Source organism: Diachasma alloeum, unplaced genomic scaffold (assembly GCF_001412515.2).
Source record: "Diachasma alloeum isolate Michigan unplaced genomic scaffold, Dall2.0 Dall_scaffold_00914, whole genome shotgun sequence".
Taxonomy (NCBI): domain Eukaryota; kingdom Metazoa; phylum Arthropoda; class Insecta; order Hymenoptera; family Braconidae; genus Diachasma; species Diachasma alloeum.
The window spans coordinates 214,795-236,660 of NW_021681032.1; the positions used below are offsets into that span (position 1 = coordinate 214,795).

Consider the following 21,866-nt stretch of genomic DNA (forward strand, 5'->3'; position numbering starts at 1 on the left):
AAACCCCTCCCCCAAAAAATCCCCCTCCCCCTCTAGAATTCCGAATTATCGGAGATTGCCACAGGCCCTGCTATTGATTGGTCTTTCATGAAAGAAGTAGTTTTCTCAGTGTGTGCCGGGAGCGCTCCCACTGATCGATCCACGAGTGACCCATATCCGGCGGCGGCCGCTAGAACGAGGCCTCCACGGTTTGCCACCACCTCCCGAGACGCGCCCCTCCCCCGCGCAGGCAAACCGCGAGTGCACGCGCACCCCCTCACGGATCCCCACAGCGCGTGAGGGAGGGAAACGCGCCGACTGGGTGGTGGGCTCAGAGGGTTGAATCATAGGTGTCGCGGCGTTACTCTCCCATCTACCGTCGTCCGTGGACCGTTTTTCCTTTCCTCCCGTGTCCAACTCGTTTTTCCATCCTCCTCCGACGGCTGCCCCCGCCCCCGCCGCCGACGAAACTCCGTCAGCTCTCTCTCTGGTGCGTTTCCTACACACACCGTGCGCTCCGGAACGTCACACAAACCCGTGAGAGAGGCCACCCGACGAGTTTCCATCAGCCCTGCCTTTTTTTCCGCGGCCCGTGCCCTGCGAGACTCGGGAAAAGGGAGAAAAAAAAACGACAGCGAGGCGAGAAAATCCGCGAACATGAGCGCGAAATTACTGTGAGAGGTGTCCAGGGATACCCGAGAACAGTGAAGTGTTGGTGGATTATTTTACTGGGCACTCCGTGGTGAAGGGTATCTCCTTAATTTTGACATTCGCTCGTGCCACTTGGCCTGTTCGTACTGGAAATACGAAGGAGGAGATTTCAATTTTTTTTAGCAACCATTGTAGCGGATTATAATTTGACATCAACGCAGCAGCCCTGGCCTGCCACAATCCCTTCGACTCTGTCATCGTGAGTGTCATCCATTTTTCAGAATTATATTTCCATTCAAGTACCGGCGAATTAGTTCTAATGAAATTGTCCCGAAGAAATGAGGGAAAGGGGAAAGTGCATTCTGCGGGCTTTTGAAATTTATCGGGAGGGGATTTTGGAGTTGTTGGGGCTGAGATGGGGATGAAAGTCAAGGGACATGGCCGCCGGAGAGATCTCCACTGTCCGTTCCCCCCTCGGTATTTATCGGCGCTTTGAATTTTTGGGGGTGAATTAATTCGCAAATTAATTCGGGCCTTTTCTCGGGGGGAAGAATTATCATTGGGCGACTTGCTGTGGCCGGTGGTGGCACGCAAAGTGGTATGTGACGCCCGGCTAGACGTTCGTATATGTATACTCAACGTATCTTTGGTGGTAGAGGATCAATAAGCAGTGCCGTGACGATTGAACGAGCCACCACGATCCGACAACCTAGAATTCGTTTCGCCTTCACCCGATTAATCGTCTCATCCCTCTCACCCTCAACATCCCTTCAGTGACAGTACTTTGGCAAATTGATAATTTATTCGGGTGTCTTTATGCCGGAGAACAACTGCATTCATCCCCGAAATTTGTATGAAATTTTATTGCGGATATTTTCGAGAACTAAATCAAGGGCTTTTTGCATTTACCTTTTGCTTGTCTTGACCTCAGTCTTCTCCCGGAGTTGAACTTAAAATAGATACTGGTCTCAGACTCTAGTGCAAATGCTTTGGGTTAATTTTCACCGGTCGACCAAGAACTGGGGCTTTTCCCTCGTCAGGGGAATCTTCAAGTTATTTTTCCTCAACTCAATCGTTTTTGCATTCCTCGGGTAGTTGATTTTTTAGGGAATCTTGAAGGGCCGCTCCATCACGGCGAGTCGATTATTCCCTTCAGGGCCTCCGGGAATCCAAGTGTGTCAAATCTCTCTGCTCTCCCCCCCGCCCTCGTTTGCCCTGAAAAATTGTAACGTGAATGGAGAGATTATTCGGGGGATGGGAGAACGTTGGATCTGGGGTTTTTGATGGACAGAGTTGGTGGTGGAAAAAAATCCACTTCAATCCTTTTGAATTGTCTAATGTCTTCTTTACATCCGTCAGTTGAAGCCTTTCTTAAACCAACGGTAAACGATGAGAATTGAAACCTAAAAAGTATGAAAAATTGTTTTCAAGATCAAAGTGGAAATTTGTTGAATGTTTGCGGGTGATTCAAGGACAATGGGGGGAATTGTTACGTGGTTTTTTGGAATGAAATGAGAGAGGAATTGTAATCGGGTAGTGATCTTTCAGGATTTATTGTCGGAGTCGCGGTTGAAGATTACAATATTTTTCGGAAATTTCCAGTGGATTTATTGCGTTGTTTATGAAAATTTTACCAAAAAATGTTGGATAGAATATTCAGAGGTTAATTTCGACGATTTTTGAAATTTATTTACGTATAAACCGGAGTAAAATCCCTTTTCTTTTATCCTAAATAAAATAAGTTATTATATTATTTTTTGTTTTTTACCTCTGAATTTTAGTAATCGTTTACTGATCTTTGGAGATTTATTATCAGAATTCTAGTAGAAAACTCCAATGTTTGTATGAAATTTCCATTAAATGTATTCCATTTTTTCATAGGATTTCGGTAAAAATCCTTGGGAAGACAATTACCTCAATTATCTGAATTAAAACTGGAGCAAAATGAACTATTCTTATTTATTATTATTATTATTATTATTTTGTTTTTCTATTTTTCAAAATTTCTACAAAACTTATTCGATTTTTCAAAATAATTTTACTTAAAACTCTTGAAACAAAAATTCAGGGGTAATTCTCTAAAAAAAAATGTAATTACTCATTGATAAATCCACAATCCCACAATAACATAAAATGAATCAAGTCCGCAATTATTTCCCTGAATGACAATAAACGAGAACAAACAAGACGATTGTGCATCATAGTATTCCGTACTCTCCGTCCTCCTCTATTTCTTTATTCTCAGTCATGCATGTGACTGTAATTACAGAGATGGATGGTTTCAGTAGTACGAGAACTCGATGAGCGCGGCCCAGTGGTAACAGCTCCGCGTTAATCAGACACGACACTCTGTTTCCCTTTCATTCTTCACTACATCTACTCGCATTTCCCGTATTTCATATTTCTCTCGGTACGTTTGAATTCGTTCGTGAAGCGTAATAGGACGATCGAAAAATGTGGGAACACGTTTTGGAGACATTTAGTCGGAAAGTTCATTAGCTGCGGAAAATATCTCTTGACATTTCCTCGTAAGATCGAAATTAGGGAGGGCAGAGCGCGCGAAATGGAGCAGTTTCAATCGTCGATAACTCGATAACGTCTGACTGGAATTTCCCTTTTTTTTTACATTTTCAAGATGTTTTTTGAGCTTTAGAATGAGATATGAAACAACTAAATTTCATCATTTGGTCAGGAGATATTAACAATTGAAGAGATGATGAACGAAAAATGTCAAGTGAATTATCATTTTTTCGTTTCGACATCTCCAATTGAAATTGAAAAAAATATGAAGGTTTATTTTTCCATATCAACTTTTGATGAACCATTCAGAAACATCGCCACTGCTTAGGGAAAACCAGCGACTCTCGAACCAGTTTTTCCTCTCTGATTATTTATTTTCAGCCCAGTCTGATATTAAAAATCCGCGAACAACGCTCATCACGGGCCGAGGGGTGACAAGCCGTTCGATATGTCGTTCGGCACTTCATATACCTACAAGGTATACAAGGTCAGCCCCCCAAGATCATCTAAAACCGAGAGAAAGAATTGTTGGTGGAGGGATGAAACGGCATGAGTAAATTTCATTTTAGAAGTTTTCAATTTTAGCGTAACATACAAAAATCCGAAAGAGACGGGGGAGTTTTTGTGGAGATGAATCAAAATTCTGTTATCTCGCTTCGATTTCGCCATTAATTAAGAACTCAACATAAGGTTGAATTGGTCTAAAAAAAAAACAAGTCAATTTTACTCGAAATTTTTCGGAAAGTTGTTCTAATAATTTCTCTATCTTAATTTAATTCTGAGGTATTTATTAAAAAATTATTGTAAAATATAATTGACCTTAAAGCAGAACAGGTAAATTGTATCCACAGATTTTGATGAGTCTCTTGGAGTTCAAGGAAAGAGAAAAATTTTCGTGAAGACTTCTTTTTTTTCCAGAATGAGGCCATGTTAATTAGTTATTCTCCCTTAAAAAAATAATTTGGATTTTGGTCTTCACAATTCTCTAAAGCCTCCACCTTCTCCTCGTTAAAATCTAATCTAAAAAAATCTGAAACTAAGAAGCTAAATTACAGGGGAAATTCCCTCATCTCGCTCCACGCCTCCACCCCAAAAAACAATTTAAGATAATATCACATGAACTAAATAATCTCCATGCCTCTCGGTTAATTACCTAGAAGACCAGTAGTGGTCACCAACCTAGTTTCATCCGTAGTGATAAAGTACATCGAAATGAAGAGAAATGAATAACAACCGCTGAATGTAGAAACCGCTGAGAAAAATCTGTACACCAGGCGATAGTGTAGTCGTAGGCTCAACATATTTCCTCAATATTTCTCTCTCCATCTCTCAGGCGGATGTGTGTCATCAAATATCGATTAACTTTTTTCATCAAGATGAAAATCCACTTCGTAGAAATTGTTTTTCATCTATCAAATTGTAGCATGTTAATCAATAGCTGTTGCTCCGTATGTTTCTGCGTATTTTGTGGATTTTTTTTTAATTCAGTGGCAATTGGACGTTTCGGACATGGAGAGTTTGTGTTTCAGTGCTGTGGCGTTGGAGGTGGCGGGTCCACGGCACCTCAGGCCACTCATCACCTGGGTACAGGGACTGTCGTTGGCGCAACCTCCGGGAGAACCGCCATCATGCAGGACACAGTGTTGGAATCCATCCTGGAGGTGAATATTCAATTCCCAGGGCTCACACGTACGAAATAATTCCGAAGAGAAATATTCGCGAGAAAAATTTTCCAATCAAATTAATTTGTAGTTCTTTAACAGAAGAAATGTTCAAAGAAAATGTGGGAAAATTAATAGAATTTTTCAATTTTTTTTTCCAATTCCAGAAAATTTTATAGACAATAAAATTCTATTAATTTTTCGCTGATTCTATTTGAGTTTCCCTATTCGGCTTAATTAAATTAATTATAAAATAATTTTTTTATTTTCTCAGGAAAAATTTATGATAAAAAAATTATGTATGGAAAGAAAATCAATAGAATAGTTTCTATAGAAATCCCTCGGCATAATGTTTCTGTTTAATTTCGGTTCATTATTTTTGTAATTTCCCAAAAGAAATTTGCAACAGAATGCTTTCACTAGAAATTCGTCCTAATTTTTCCAATTCTGTTTTAATAAAACTAGTACCATAAAAAGTTGAAAAACTATTGATTTTTTCTATTGAATTGTTTCCTCGAAAAGCAATCACCGAAGTGTCGTAATTAATCTAGAACTAGGAAAAACAATCATGGAATCTAAAAAAAGTCATAAAAACAAATGGAAAAACGTCCACTCTGCGCTAGAGGCATATTTCCCTCATAATGATTCTGTCCCACCACCCAATTTCACTTATTAATGCCACGCAGACAATTTCCATCACTGAAAAAAAAACCCCAGAAGCAAAATGTCGGATTTATTAAAAAGCTGCACTGTCAGGTTTTCTCGCGGGAAAATATTGGCTGCGACGAATAATTTCGTTCGCGTTCTTCTCCGAAACGAGTGGATTAATTTAAAAATATGAAAAACCTCCGGAAAAAACGAATTAACATTTTAAATTAATTAATTTTGAAGATTTGCGGATTTTGCAGAAAACACATTCATTTTCCTGTACTTTACTTGAAAGAAAATTCTAGTAAAAAACAGAATAAACCTGTTGACATTTAAAAATTTTATCAACATTTCAATTACATAAAGATTTTTTTATTCAGACATTCAATAAATCTCTTCTTTACTCCTCACCACCAGCAAATGCGCGAGACGGAGGCTCGCCGAGCAGACCTGGAGCGTCAGCACGCCGAGGCACAGAACCAGCTACGGGATAAGATAGCAGGGAGATACCAGGGGCCAGAATCGGTGGAGGCACTTCAATCTAAAATACGAGAATTGGAGAAGAAAACGGAGCTGCAGATGGTGAGACACGAGGAATTGTCCCTGGAGTTGACGAGTCTGAAGAGAGCTAGGAGTCGTGGGCCAGGTAGTACTCCACACACCTCGAGTGTCACTGGAACTACCTGGCCACCAGCAGGATCAGAGATCGACAGGATTATAGCGAAGATTGAGCAGGACAGCAGGTGAATTAGTTCATCATTTCACTATTCTTTCGGAAATTGACCTCCAATTTGAGATCAGAGATCGGCTAACGAATAATATTTATTATTCATTCTTCTACTATCCTAACAATGATCAACGCAAAAAAATTATTTGTGATTACTTTTGTAATTGATAATGTACTGGAATTCATTTTTCATCATCATCTCAATGGTTAATGAGATGATATTATAATTATCGTTTAATTAACGACCCGGGAATTTCAAATATAATTACTTATGGATGCTCTAATTAAATAATTGAAACTCTCAATCGATGAAACACATGTATTTCCGACTAAAATATTGAGAACGATGTTCCGAATATCTGCTTGAAATTATCAGTGGTAGGATTCTGCATGAGCTGGACCATGCGAGAGGTACAGTGACGACTCAGCAGCCATCGGCGACGGGAATCCTCAGGTCAAGTGCAGAGAACCTCTCGAATTTGAGTCATCAGCATCCGCCACATCCGCACGCCTTGAACCTAGGAATGTCATCTCAAACCGGTTACGTAAGCATGAAAACCTCCTCAGCATCATCCATTCCGATTTCCCCGTTGTCTGACCAATCTGAATCGTTGATGATCCCACCAGTACGTAGGCTCACCAATGCCCCAGACCCCCCTGATGCCGGGATGTCCACCATTAACACCAAATGGCCCACCATATCACTACAACGAGCCAATCCCCCCAGCTCCATCATTATCAACGAGCCAATCTCAGCCAGCTTTTCAGCAAAAACTCCAGCAGTATCAACACTCCCACGGTCATCAGCCTCACGTTGATCTGCCAAGCTCTCACTCGCAGGGTACATTACCCTCGCAACAGAGCCAGTCTCAACCGAAACAAACGCACAGCCATTTCACTGGCAATCAGTACCAGGAGAGTTATCCACATACGCAAACGTATCAACAACCTCTGCAGGCTTCAACGCAGCCTCAGCAGGGGCAACAATTGCCTTCATCTAGCTCGTACCTTGGTTCAGGTAGTCAAACTGTCATTCCGCATTACAGTCAAACGGGCCAGACTGGACAGAATTATCAACTCAATGGTAGTCAGGTGAATACTCCATAGAACTGTATCATCGACGAAATTTTTAACTTGCTTTTGGAAAATCATTCGTTGTCGAGATTATTTTACGCTTTTTAATGCAAAACAGGTCAAACTGTCGCGTTTTAGGACTTATTTATAATTTTCATTCTTTTGGAGAGAACGAATCATCCAAATTCTTAAAAAATCTTTTGCCATCGAAATAATTTAATGTTTGAAAACATATAAAAGATTAAATTGACACGTTTCATTACTTATTTATAGTATTCATTCCCTTTTCAGAGTACGAATTATCCAAATTTATCCCTGACATCCCATCCAAACGGTACATTCACATCAGGAGTGAGCAGTTATGCTACAGCTCATCAACTGGGTCATCACAACTACACGGCGACTCAGACGAATCTCCCGCAAACGACTCTAGCCTCATTGCCATCATATTCATCATCATCATACCATACGGCACTCGGTGTGCTAACCAGTGCACCCCAAACTGTGCTTCCCTATTCGAGTGTACAAAGCACATTTTCAACCACTCCATCGACGTATTCAACAGTGGGGACCAATGCTTTTGGCACGTCTGGCGTCAGTTCAGGTGAAATTAATTATAATCTTCATTAATAGAAAATATCAGAGAAAATAATTAATTATTAATATGAAAAACAAAAACTTCTGTAGAATTTTTGACTGAACATTCCTGATTGATTTTTCCTTACTTTCCTCTTCAATTAACGATCCATCAGGTTCATCATCAAGCGGTCTGCTCCAAGCGATGGGTGACCCCCTCCACGCAATGCAACAGCTATCAGCCCAGTCACAAGCGAATCAACTCCATCAACAGGCAATAATCCAGCAGATTCAACAGAGTCTCCGCGCGAGTTCACCAACAGCAACACCAACCCCAGGCCACCACTTTCTCGGTCCCAGACAAATGCCAAAAGTACCCACTGGCATCCTCACAAATCCCCTGGATCGTCTCACTAATGAAACAATCTTGCCAGAGGGCCAAGTGGATATGCTGGATATTCCTGGCAAGGGGAGATGCTATGTGTATATCGCGAGGTTCAGTTACGAGCCCTTTCAACACTCACCGAATGAAAATCCAGAGGCTGAGTTGCCGGTGCAGGGCGGAGATTATTTATTGGTGTGGGGACAGCCCGATGAGGATGGCATCCTAGATGCTGAGACACTTGACGGCCGCAGGGGACTCGTTCCAGCTAATTTCGTGCAGAAACTCGTTGGTGATGATCTTCTTGAGTTTCATCAGGCTGTACTGGGACTGAGGGACGTGGATGATGCTGCCTCAACGAATATTCCACAAGTGAGACTTGAGTACACATTTGAATTCTCACGAAATCACACGAAAATTCCATAGAAATTTCTATTTGACTTCGAAAATGTCCAATAGAAACTACTTCATACATTAGCTATTTCTATAGAAATTCTATATTCATTCATTTAATTATTCACTTTCTTCAATACTTCGAAAAATTTTTCTCTTCCCCAACGATGAACCTAAAAATGCAATTGCACATCTCACTTTTACGTCTCCTTCAACGATAAATTCACTTAGTGAGAACCAGTTATTAATGAAAATAACTGAGAAAAAAGCAAAAACATCAAAATTAATTCTCCAATAAGTCCCTCCCGAGATAATTTCAAAATTAGCACTTTACTCCCAACTTCCGTTCGAAATTCTATTAACACTCAATCAATTTCCAGTGCTACCTCCAAGATATCGATCTGGAACTAGCTGCACTTGAGGAGGGCAATAGAAATCGCCACGCCGAGTTGTCAGCCTATGCAGAGTTGGACAACATCGCTGATGAGGACGAGCAGGAACCACCAGGTTGGTCTAACTCGAAGTTGCATCAGCAGAAATGGATGACTAAAATTAATTTTGAAAAAAGAGTACTTGGGAAATATGTTGTCGGACATAAACCATTTGGATGAGCCCCTTTGGACGATTTTGTTAATGAATTCTGGAAAAAATTGTCCATCATTTTCTTCACTACCATTAGTACAGATGGCACGAAATAGTTGTTGAAATTCTGTGGTTTGTGTTCGACGTTTAACAGTGAATTGCACGTTTTCAGAGTAATTAATGGTCTTAAAAATGATAGAAGAGATGATTGTTGGAGATTTAAGATGATTTCCAATGAATCCCTCGCTCCGAGGGTCTCCAGCACATCATGAACCAGCACAAGGGCATGTTATCCTCGTTGTTGCTTTGTTCTTTCGTTTTGCTCTCACATTTCCTTCACAGCAGACGAATGGATCCACTGCAGATCCTCGAAGAGCAATAAATTGTTGACTTCGTAATTATTCACTCGTGTGTTGAGTTGTTCGATGGCTCGTAGGCGCTCGCTTTAGTGGGTAGATTAGATAAAGTTATCTAGCTACAGCTAGGCTTTGTCTTGTCTTTTTCCTCCTGAAGAAGTCTACCTGTTTTCGGACCTAGTACCGGCGCCTCAGCATCTCACCCTCGAGCGTCAACTCAACAAGAGTGTTCTCATCAACTGGACAGCACCTGAGAATTCACATCAGCTTGAGTCTTATCATGTCTACGTTGATGGGGTGTTGAAGGTGACGGTTAAGGCTACTGAGAGAACACGAGCGTTGGTGGAAGGGGTTGATTCTACTCGGGTTAGTAATTTTCGTATTTGAAAATTGATGAATAAAATGAAAAATTGAAATTTCATGGTCGGTTTTGTAGTCATTTTCAGGAGAACAAGATTGAATTCTATTTGGAGAAGAAATAATGATGAAATTTCAATAAAAACTTTATGAAGTTCCAAATTTTTTGTCGCAGCTCATACAAAAGAGTCTATAGATGTTGCCTCTTCCATATCTTCGAGAAAAACTTGTAAAATTCACGCCCAAGAATTTCCACAGAAAAATCAACATCTATTGACATTTTCCCATCACATCTTTTTCTCTCAAAAAATGACGCATTAAGTTGCATAATCTTCAGTACGATTGACACAAAAAGCCAATAGAATTATTCAATAAAATTCCATCAAAGCTGCAATAGAATTTCTCGAAGAAAGCGTTTTTTAAATTAAATTTTTTCATCGTAATAATCCATAATCGTTTCATACGATCCTACGCGTTGACAATTCCATCGTCCGATGAATATATTAATTCCAGCCACACAGAATAAGTGTTCGTTCAGTGACCCACTCAAGACGAACATCTCGCGATGCAGCCTGTACAATGGTAATCGGCAAAGACGTTGCAATAGGCCCAACAGCAGTCAAAGCATCAAACGTAACTGCCACAAGTGCAGTTATATCGTGGCTTCCAAGCAACAGCAATCATCAGCACGTTGTGTGTGTCAACAATGTCGAAGTTAGAACAGTAAAACCAGGCGTTTATCGTCACACAATAACAGGCCTAGCACCATCAACGATTTATCGTGTCACCGTTAAAGCCAAGAATCTACGTGCAACACACTTCGAGGACCAAAGCACTCAGTTAAACAATAATCTTGCCTGCCACGTACATTTTAAGACCTTGCAGAAGGGTCTACCGGATCCTCCCGTTGATATCCAGGTCAAGAAATATTCCTTATCACTTTCAGTAGTTGATCATTTCATTGATTAAGTAGAATGTAATGCTTTTGTCAAATGTTAATTCCTCGAGTGCAAAGTGGATAAATGTCCAAAGGTTCATTGTAGATGGTAGATGCTAATTTTAAGGAGATTCTATTTTCATCATTCACTCGCTGATTTTATCGTCACTATGCAATTTTTTTTAATTAGGCAGTGAAAAGAAATGGAATGAGTCTTATAATTAATTCTAGTTATTCTTTGCACCAATTTTAGTAAAAATCATACAGCTTTACCGTATGTTTTTCAATGAATATCTTTTTACAGAAAATAATTCAGAGAAAAACTACTTTTTGTCACTTCATTAGTTCAAAATAAAAGACACTGAAACGCAATGCTAAAATTCGAAAGAAATTTAATTGAATTAATTAATCAACTTCAAATTAACTTGACTTATTCTGTCATACCACTTCACTGCATAATTGTAAAATTCATGAATTAAAAAATTAGTTAATTAATTGAATCATTCATTTCCAATAAAAATTTCTGTCGGATCTCCTTAAACCGAATGAAAAACGAAATAAATAATAAAATGATAAATCCTTGATATCCGAATATAGGTGGAGGCTGGACCGCAGGACGGCACTTTGCTAGTGACCTGGCAGCCTGTTGCCCTAAACGGTTCGGCCGTCACCGGTTACGCGGTTTACGCGGACGGCAAGAAGGTCACAGACGTTGACAGTCCAACTGGTGATCACGCACTCGTTGACATTCACAAATTAATGGGCTTAAATCCAAAAGCTATAACTGTGAGAACTAAGAGTCGTGAGAGCCAGTCTGGCGACAGTTGTGCAACAGCTATACCGTGCAATGTTTTGCGGGGTGGTACTATGGTGCATGGCCACATGGATCAGGGACAGTTGCAGCAGGGAATGATGCAGGATCATCACAGGATGGTGGGCACTGGCCAGAGATATCCCAGTGCACCTATGCCATCGCACATGAGACGACATGGACCACCTAGGGTTGATGCCCATGGACAAATTATTATTGAGACTGATGAGAACCTTTCTGATAAGGAGATTTATCCGGGGCAGAGTTTATCGCAAATGGGTGAGATTGAAATGATTAATTGTGGGGCACATTCACGTTTGAACACATTTAATGGGTAAAATTATATGGAATTTCTCAGAAAAAGAGCTAGTTCACCTATTAAATATTTTCATACGTGAAGCTATAAGTTATTGGAGAAAAATTTGATTTACGTCAGCATGCGGATCTCACTGATCCTAGAACGTTGTATGCATTTTCCTAAAAGAAATCACTAAGACAAATTTCAATGAAAAAAACGTTAGAAAATTCCTATAAAAGAATTCTTGTAAAAAAAATCCCAACAGAATTATGAAAAAATATCAACATCTATTGACGTCTCCCATGCGTGATTTCAAAATATTACCCTTCAAGAACCAAAAACATACAATCCACCTGTTCATCCTCCTCCAGGAATTCCAGAAATAACGAAAGACTCGGCTAGTGAAGGAAATTACAGTGAAGAGGATGATCCAACAAGGAGAAGGGGAATGACTCAACAGCATCATCCAGGCCATCACAGATATGGGCCGCAGCCTGGCGGCCCTCAAGGACCACCTGGGACACACAGGGGGAGGGGGGGAATGGTTGGAGTTAGGGGACAAGAGCCTTATTACGGTCCTGACCACCAAGGTAACAATCCCAATTCAACATTGCCAACCCATTCAGAAATTCGTCCACTCATTAGTAAACTGAATTAATCAAAATGCAGGAGCTCAACGGGGTAGAGGACCAGGTTACAGGGGCGCAAGAAATCAGGGGCCAGGTAATCCACATCATCCTGGCCCCCAACAAATGAACAAAAGGGTGAGATGGTTCATAGCTCTCTTCGATTACGATCCAACGACGATGTCGCCGAATCCAGATGCATGTGACATCGAATTACCATTCTCTGAGGGCGACACTATCAAGGTAATGAGGGATTTTAGTGAAGTTCATTTTTGCAGAGTTTTGTGGAGTAAAAAAGATTTTCTTTGTCGAGAATGAATTTTAAGGATTCTATTTTTACGCTAGGAAAGCAAATGTGAAAAACACTCTTTCGCGAAAAGGTGGCAACTTCAATAATTTCTTAGAATAAGTTGCACAAAAAAAACAATATTTATTGATTTTTTCCATGAAATTCTTTTGCACCTGTAGAATGTTCCATATATGACTGATGATGACATGTCGGAATGTCTCTTATGAATTTGTACTCAAGGTCTGGGGTGAAAAGGACGATGACGGATTCTATTGGGGGGAATGTCGCGGCAGACAGGGCTACGTGCCTCATAATATGGTTGAGGAAGTGAAGAATCCACCGGCTGGGTCTCAGGGACAGGTGCAGGGCCAGGGGAGGAGAGGCCAGGGGGACCGGTGGGGCGATATATACACGAATATGCCGGTTAAGAAAATGATTGCTCTGTACGACTACGATCCACAAGTTGTTTCGCCAAATGTTGATGCAGAGGTAACTTTCTCCTCAAATCACTAAAGATAATTGAATAATTGGGGTTTAGAGTGCATTTCTTTTAACAGTGAGCATAACTGAGTGAAAAATTATAGATACGACTTTTTTTATTTCGATAAATAATGAATAGTAGATTATTCATAGGTGATTAAAAAGGTCTGCATTGAGACGTCATAATGAATATTGTCTGTACCTCCTCGATGATTTAATTCAATAGCAAAAAATTATGCAATAACTCAATCGACTAAAACATTGAATTATGAAATTCGTTTAATTAATTAACGATTTCAATCAATTTCCCAGGCAGTGGAATTACGTTTTCAAACGGGCAACGAAATATACATTTACGGTGACATGGATGACGATGGATTTTACATGGGGGAATTGGACGGTGTACGTGGACTGGTACCAAGTAATTTTGTGACAGAGGCTGGCCCAAGTAAAGGCCAACCAACTAAACCAGGATGGAAGCCTCCTGGTGGAGGCCAGGGACCTGGGGCACGGGGTCCTCCTCCACCGCCCCGAGAACCCCCAACACCTGGACATCGACGTAGCAAAGGTAAAGAGATATTCATGATTAATTCCAACACCCGGATGACATCCAAGCTAATGTCTCTGGAGTACATTTAAGACTTTTTTCCATCGCCTGTGTCAATTCGAATTTGTCTGCCCCTTTTATCAACCATCAAATGAGAATATGGAATGATTCACGATGGTTCGAGCGAGAAATAAAACCCCCATTTAATGAAAAATCCTACAGCAGAGCGACACAAGACACGAGACTCGATGTGCCAAGACGACAGGCTGGAAGATAATTCCTGGAGCAATTGATGAAATAATTCTGCTACCAATGAATATTTATTATAATTGTTTGGTCATCGTGGCACGCACGAAAAAATTTCATAGGAGAAACCAGCGAATTCTATAGAAAATTTTATTGGATTTCTATTGCACTTCTATTAGTTTTTGATGTTTTTTTTAGTAGGAAATTCGGTATGATTTCAGCTTTCTATGGAGCTTTTTTTATTGAGACATTTTCTATAGAAATTCCTCGACAGGCATTTCCAAGTTTTTTCCACTCTACATTTTTCTCTTCTCTTTAAAAGAAAGCAAACAAAAAAATGTGAATATGTTCCATTGACCATTGCTATTGAAAAAAATGGGCAGATGAACGCCAGAATTTTTCAATAGAATCGGCCAAAAACTAATAAAAACTTCAATAGAAATCCAATGGAATTTTATACCGAATTCGCAACGTTATTCTATAAAAATTTTCATACGTGCAATCGTCGCATTGTAGCTACACTGTTTTCAGATTCACTGTTAAATCACCTATATGTTTGGCAAGAAATAAATCAAGCAAGGAATAATTAATAAAATTAACACCTGAACAAAAACATGTAACATAGGCAAAAAAGTTATTCAAACACTTGAAAAAAGATAACACACGACAAAATGCAATAAACTCCACGCTGCTTTGAGTGTATTTTACTAATCATTAATTATGAATGCATATATATCATTGAAACATTGATATGTATGTATGTTTTTTATGTCTATCTATCTTCGAGCATTTTCTGACTCGTTATATACCTCTCTATTCATATTATCTGTCTCTCTACTGTATTCTCTGTACAAAAAATTATATCGATATATTTGAATTTTTTTTTTCATCTATATTTTTCTTTCGAGGATCCACTATTATCTGCGATCGTGTTGCTGCATTTTTATATGATAAAAACAGATAAACCAATGTATCAAGATGATTTCATTGAATTGTGATTACGTGATATATTTATCATATCTTTCTCTCTGTGTGCCTGAACTGGTCGATGGTCGTCGTGTCACATGATTGTCGTTCGTGTCGTGTTGTCATGCTGGCCATTTAAAGATTTTCCTGTCCATTTCACTGATGATTAGTGTTTTTAAATTTTAATTGACATGAGACGAAATTATATTTTTCGTCTTTCTATTTTCATGATTTATCAGTTGAAAAATCAAAGGATTTGGCTTCATCTGGTCTCTGTGAAATTGATAAACTAATCTAATCTCCATAATTGTATCAAGTCTCGTACGATTACTTTGAGGATGAGAATATTTACTCGTTTGACTCTTGCGAACGACACGTGATGTGATGTCGAGATAATTAGAGAAATAAAGTAGAATAGAATAAAATGATAGACAAGTCATTTTGAATGGACCATGGGGAACTATTCGAAAGGACTTGTCAGGATTTTTTTGCAGTTAATTGATGAGTGAAACGAGTGAAGTAGAAATGAATTATTGAAAAGATGAAAGAAACAAAAATGAGCCATGAATGACAACACGGTTCTGTTCTCTTCTCTGTTGCTAGATGCCTGCATTGTGCCTGTGTCTGTCCCTGTCTGTCACTTAGACTCTAGACAACAACAACCACAACAACAAAACCAACTACAACAAAACAATCCACCGCATCTAGCCTACCAACAAGCGAATCACCACAGCTACACCACTGTTACAACGTCTAATCAGCACGGTGGTCTGGGTACAGGTGCTATGGGGCCTCACAGTGCCCATCAGCAGGGTAGTGTACCACCCCACCTTCAACAGCAGGTGAGTATGTCCACTGAGACCTTGGAAAACCCACCCCATTTCCCACTGCTCAATCTATTTATTTTCGATATCTCTGGGGATTGTTGAATGGAATGACAGGATTTATCGCTCATTTGCAATTTCCCACGAAAATTTTCAATACATTTCTTACAAAATTTTGTCAAGCGACAGAATTTCAGGAAATTTTACCATTGAGAACTCCTTATTTTATGAGAAAATCAATGAAACTGTAAATTTTACTCTATAAAAATTTATTGAAATCGAGAAATGGAAAATTCAGTGTTATTGTGTACTGAATATTCATGTTTGGGTTGAAAATTCCATCAATTTGGGGAATTCTTGTGTTGTTGCATCTAACCATTTTGGACTTTCATTGAATTTTCAGCGAAATTTGAAATTTCATAATTTTTTTATCATTTTCAATCTTTTTTGAAATTTTTGGAATTTCTATAAAATAATTTGAACAGAATAAATTCTACAGGAAGGTTTAAATCAGCAAAATTCCTTTCTCTTCAAGTTTCTCGTCCGTGAAATTATTTCATCCTGTAATTAAGGATAATTATTTAGCTTGTAATTAATGGGTTAGTGGGAGCGGAGGGAGAATGCTTGATATTTATTATCATTCCATCCAACTGTCCGACCATTCTTTTCTGTCATTTCGCAATAAATCGCTTACCTCGTGCTCTTCTTCATCGCGCTGCTATGAATGTCAACGAGGCTTGTGGTTATTAATTAATCCGACCAACTTGTAAACAGCGAACGACGATTGAAAAATTGTTATTATGGGCGAATGCGAGGGGAATTTCTCATTTTGAAAAATTTACGGCTTGAGTGCCCGGTGGGGAATTGTCCGGGGAGATGAATATCCCTATTGGATTGTTGTTTAGAAATTACAGGGGTTTCATAAATCCGTTGAATGTTTTGTGGGGATTGAATATCGTACAACTCGATGAATGAAATTTTCCCCATGCAGTTCTTATTTCTTCAGAGAAAGCCTAGAATCTCATCTGTGAAAATAGAATTGCGAAGAGACTTCGGTTTTCTTGGGGTATTGACTATGAATATTCAATTTCTCTGGGAGTATTCGGTTGCATTTCAGGAAAATGCAATCCAAGTCTCTGAATATGTCAGGTTTTATGAAAAATTTGATGGAAAAGCCCAACGCTTTCTCTATTAAATTCTCTCAAATGTTTCCATTGAATTTACTCACCGAACGGAATTTTTCATCGACATCGGAATATTCCGGATTAATATCTCAAGAAGAATACCCTCTTTTTGCAGTTCCACATATTCGTAGAACATTGGAATGTGCGCGGAATAGGAATATGAATGGGGATTCCCCCATCTTCGGAATATTCCGCCCATGTCTAGCCTCTCGATTCGAGTAACAACTATAACTTCAGAAATTTGTTTCTAATGTGACCATTCCAGTCAAACCGAGAAATTCTCCTCGATTCCCCCACCTCTCTTCAACCTCCCCCCTGAAACCCCCTCCCCAGTTCCCCAAAAAAACCCTGAAAATAAAAATAAAAATGAATATTCACTCCCGAAAGAGAGACGAAGTTGCACGGCATGCCGCACTCCACACCGCTTGGCAAAACTCACCCCTTTTTGTATTTGCATAATATGTTTCCAAATCTTCAAAACCCCAGCAAATGCCTCCCCAACACGATGGCAACGCCCAGCGAACAGATCAAAGCAAAAAAATAACACAAAGATCGCTTGAATGTTCACCGAGTCACTTACACACTCACACACGATGTCGATCCGACATCCTACCGTAAACCACCTAGCAACTGCAAATAATGAATAAACAATACCGAGAACTTAGGAGTTATAAATCGTAGTCTGCCGACTTCTCCCAGGAGAAGCCCTAAAAAATTGACCGAAAAATTGCAGGGGAGGGGGAGAGGCGCGGGCAATCGGGGCGTTACTAACATGTCGGGTGGCCTCCAGGGTGGTCCCCAGCAGTTCCAGAATCCCCAGGACTACCAGCAGAGCATGAGCCAGCAAAATCCCCAGCACCAGCAGCAGCAGCAGAATCAACAGGGCTACCAGCAGAATATGGGCTATCAGCAGCAGGCCCCGGGTTACCAGCAGAATTTCTCCCAACAGTCCCAACAGCAGGGCCAGTACGGTCCCAACCAGGGTGGACCCATGGCCCAGACTAGTAAACCACTGCGTGGAATACCGGCGGTCATTCCGACCGCCCAAAAACCGCCAGATCAGAGCCAACAGCAGCAACAGCAGCAGCAGCAACAGCAGCAATCGACAGCTGGTCCAAATTTAATGCAAAAATTCACTGAAATGGCTGGTGCCAGTGCTGGTGGTGATATACTGTCAAAAGGTAAAGAGCTCATATTCATGAAATTTGGATTAGGCAAGTGAGCCAATGTTACAGCCATTGTTTTAATGGTCTTAAGACTGGTAATTACCACAGTCTCGTGACAAATAATAAATTCATTTCATCGAAAATAATAACATTGCAGACCATAAGTATTTCGAATAATGTTCAAGTAGATTGGGTCTAATTATTGAGGTGATTTTTCTACTTTATGAGTTTAATTGCTCGGTTATGAAGACAATGTAACGTCAGTTAGTGAGAATGATCGAGAGGCTACGATATGTAAGTTATATGTAATCGATTAAAGCTGCTGTTGCTCTTGCTGCCGCCTGGATTAAGATGTAATCAATTGAAATGTTGGGGGGTTTGATGTACTTCGTTGTAATACCAAGAGTGCTTGATTCAAGTGGTGCAATGTAATTCAGTATTTTGTCCGACATTCATCGAGCTAATTTGGCACTTAACGGAAAAAAGTGACTGCGTTAAACCACTTGAATGACGAATTTATTATTGAACACTCGAAACTTTATAATGAGGGATGATTGGAGGACACTTCAACTCGATTATTCTTTCGCCCCGCGTATCTGAGGGTTAATCAAGCTAGATGAACGCTGAGGGAAATGCTCAAGGTCGAGGGACCACAAGGCAGCACGCGGAGAGTCACGTAGGGAAAAATTTTAGGGAAAAAACTGGCCAACTCGCTGGGGAATTCTAATGAACTTTCTATAAAATATAATCTATCATATTATATTGTGTTATATTATGTTATATATATTCTATAGAATATTTTATTCAATTCCCTAGATTATTCCATGAAATTGCTTGGTGCGTGGTTGGCTCAAGTATATAATTTATTTCAATTACTTAATGAAATCCTTACTCTCTCAAACTATTCACCTCGTGCTCTTCCGCGCTCCCTCGATTCTCGACTGATTGATAATGTCTTAACAATCGATGATTGATAATATAATAGAGAATGAATAAAAAATAATAATTAACCGCGCACAAGAGTCAAGGGTTTGGACTCTGATGTTGTGAGGTGCCCGAAGCTGCCACCTCGTCGTGTTTTATCGATTATCAATGGAGATGAAGTAATAAACAAAAAAAAGTATTACCAAAATGATGAAATATTGAGTAGAAAAGAATGAACGGGAGGCGGGCGTGCCTTGAGATGCCTCACCCCCACACAAACAATAATCATATCTTACTAATGATAATACTGTAATCAATCATTTATCGGGTGATCTCTACCATTATTTTCCCTATTTATCGAGTCTGTCCCCTTCTTTTATCGAGAATAATACCGGGGGATAGGAGAGAAATTATAGATGAATTAATTAAGGTGGTGGCGAGCGTTGAGTCGCCTAGATCCCTTTTCATTACTGTCAATCATTTCGTTTGTTATCCCCCTTTCGACAGAAATAAAAATCTAGAATTCATCGCATTTGTTTGTGACTGCTGCGATCCGTTTCGTTTTTGTTGACGTGTATTTCGATAGAATTTGATAGAGGGAGTTGATGAAGTGTTGATGGAGTTTTACATTTTGTTGATCTAGGGAGAATGTCTAATTTACGTTGAAATATCGTGGGAAGGCTATGCGTAACGACGAAAACGATCGTTCAAGCTCGATTACACATGCGTCACATGCATTATTAATGAAATAAATAGATAAAAAGAATGATGAAGTTATAAATAAAGATGGAAAAGAAAAATTATACATATTATAAATAACAAAATATACATAATATACATATTATATTTAACTATTGCAAATTGTTGTTACAACGCTACTTGTAATCGTATTTTGTACAAAGTATAATCCGACCTTTATTTTTCTTTCGCCAGAGAATCAGAGTATATGAATATGAAAAAATTATGCATTAGAAAATTGTTTAATGAAAATATGTGAGGACATTTAAAAGGCAGAATAATTCATTGATTGATTAATTCCTATATGAATGAGTATATGATTGATTGAGCGTGTACAGATATGAGTGAGAGCGATGAAAAATATATTAATATTCTACTCGAATCCAACTCATTCTGTCGATTTTTTGAGTCTAACTAAAGTTTAGAAAGAAATTTTATGAAATTCTAATGCGATTGATAGAGGATAGTGTTTTGATTTTTACAATGGAATGGAGAGTTTAGGTAGTGGATTGATTCAATCGCAAATCTCGACTGTAACCGGCTCTTGACAATTCATTATCTTGCATTTGATGAAGTTATCGCCCTGTTTCATTTACTGTAAAATTTCAGGATACATGGATACATGGAGGGAAATAAAATGAGTAAAATCAACGCTGTGTTGTTGGTGACGTTTTGAATTATTGAGTAGTGGAGAGAAATTATGATTGTGAGGAACTGGGGAAGATTTTCTCGTGTAGGGCAATCGGCATTTCGTCTTGGGACGGTTCACTCAAACCTATCATCCTCGGAAAAATTATTTACTGAGCTGTTTTGTTTATAGATAATTTATGTCACATGAGTCCACCGCTTTTTTGAGTTTTTTCAAACACTGAGTGCAACGTAATTCTTGAAATTTCTTCAAGCACTCAGAGATCGGCAATGATATTATTGTTAACAACATGTTTGCTGAAAATACCTATTATTTTATTAATGAGCGATAAGAGGGAACTGTTTTTCATTACATCGTAAATGAGTGATTGATCATTTCAGTTATTTCATTGGAGTATCAGTAGTGATTATGTTAAAATTTCGAGTTTGGTAATCGATCGGTAATTATAATTAGATATTTTTCATCACAATGACAATCACTAATGAAATCTGAAATAATTTCATTCTCCATTCGATAAATTGGAAAATATAAGCCACACGAATATATAAGGCAAATGTCAGGAAATGGAAATAATTTGAATGAATAATGAATATCTTTCCCTCATCGATTACAAAAGTAATCGGAATTGAATTTTCTTCATTGATCACCTATTGGCTAATGAAAAATGGATTTCACAACTCAATTTGTAATCACAGAAACACAAAACGAATAATGGATATCATTCATTTGCCGATCTCTGCAAGCATTCACCACTTCACATATTCAACACTCAGTTCTTTAATTTAGCACAGTCAGCTTCAGTTACATATCAAGTAAATAACTTGTCTGGAAGAGTTGAAGTGATGTATAAAGAGAGATAGAAGTATATGAAACTCAAGATATATCGACCACTGACACACAAACGGGAGAAATACAGACGACGAAGAGCGATTCGAAGAATCATATTTAGTTTTTAGTGTTGATACCAATGAATTGGCTTGCTTGCACCTGTCGCGAGTGTAATCACAGTGATTTCATTACCTCTGTAAACATCGTCAGTCCACTTTGACAGTGTCTCTCTCTTAGGAAATAGATAAAACTTTTTGAAAAATGAAATTGAGAATATCCTTCGGCACATTTCTCTTGTACATTTCGGCTCAACCCAATTACCAATTCAACTGCTCCAATTCAATATCTTCTTGAGTCCTCGTATTATCCCAAAGTTCAATTTCATTCCTAAAAATTGAGGTGCATTCTGATGGTGTGAAGCTCGTTAATGTCGTCATTAATTGTTGT

At 39.1% G+C, this 21,866-nt stretch overlaps 2 protein-coding genes across 3 annotated transcripts in view; one reads left to right on the top strand and one right to left on the bottom strand.

Annotated features, from left to right (window-relative positions):
- LOC107045345 (alpha-tocopherol transfer protein) overlaps nt 1-1,571 on the bottom strand; it is a 9,017-nt gene extending 7,446 nt beyond the window's left edge. The window contains exon 1 of the mRNA XM_015267604.1: nt 1,540-1,571. The gene's annotated coding sequence lies outside the window, so the exon portion shown is untranslated. The remainder of the gene's footprint in view (nt 1-1,539) is intronic.
- On the top strand, nt 526-20,593 carry LOC107045344 (RIMS-binding protein 2). Of its 2 annotated transcripts, XM_015267600.1 has the most exons (17): nt 526-889; nt 4,680-4,811; nt 5,877-6,202; nt 6,563-6,731; nt 6,814-7,278; nt 7,552-7,864; nt 8,013-8,590; nt 8,992-9,118; nt 9,731-9,915; nt 10,420-10,824; nt 11,441-11,933; nt 12,324-12,542; nt 12,622-12,821; nt 13,108-13,356; nt 13,660-13,915; nt 15,710-15,948; nt 17,848-20,593. In XM_015267600.1, exons 2-17 carry the CDS (start codon nt 4,779-4,781, stop codon nt 18,334-18,336), a joined length of 4,746 nt encoding a protein of 1,581 aa, XP_015123086.1. In that variant the 5' UTR covers nt 526-889; nt 4,680-4,778; the 3' UTR covers nt 18,337-20,593. The 2 variants fall into 2 exon arrangements, with proteins under 2 accessions (XP_015123086.1, XP_015123087.1); XM_015267601.2 differs by lacking the exon at nt 15,710-15,948 and having other exon boundaries at nt 17,848-17,965.
- The last annotated feature ends 1,273 nt before the right edge of the window (nt 20,594-21,866 follow it).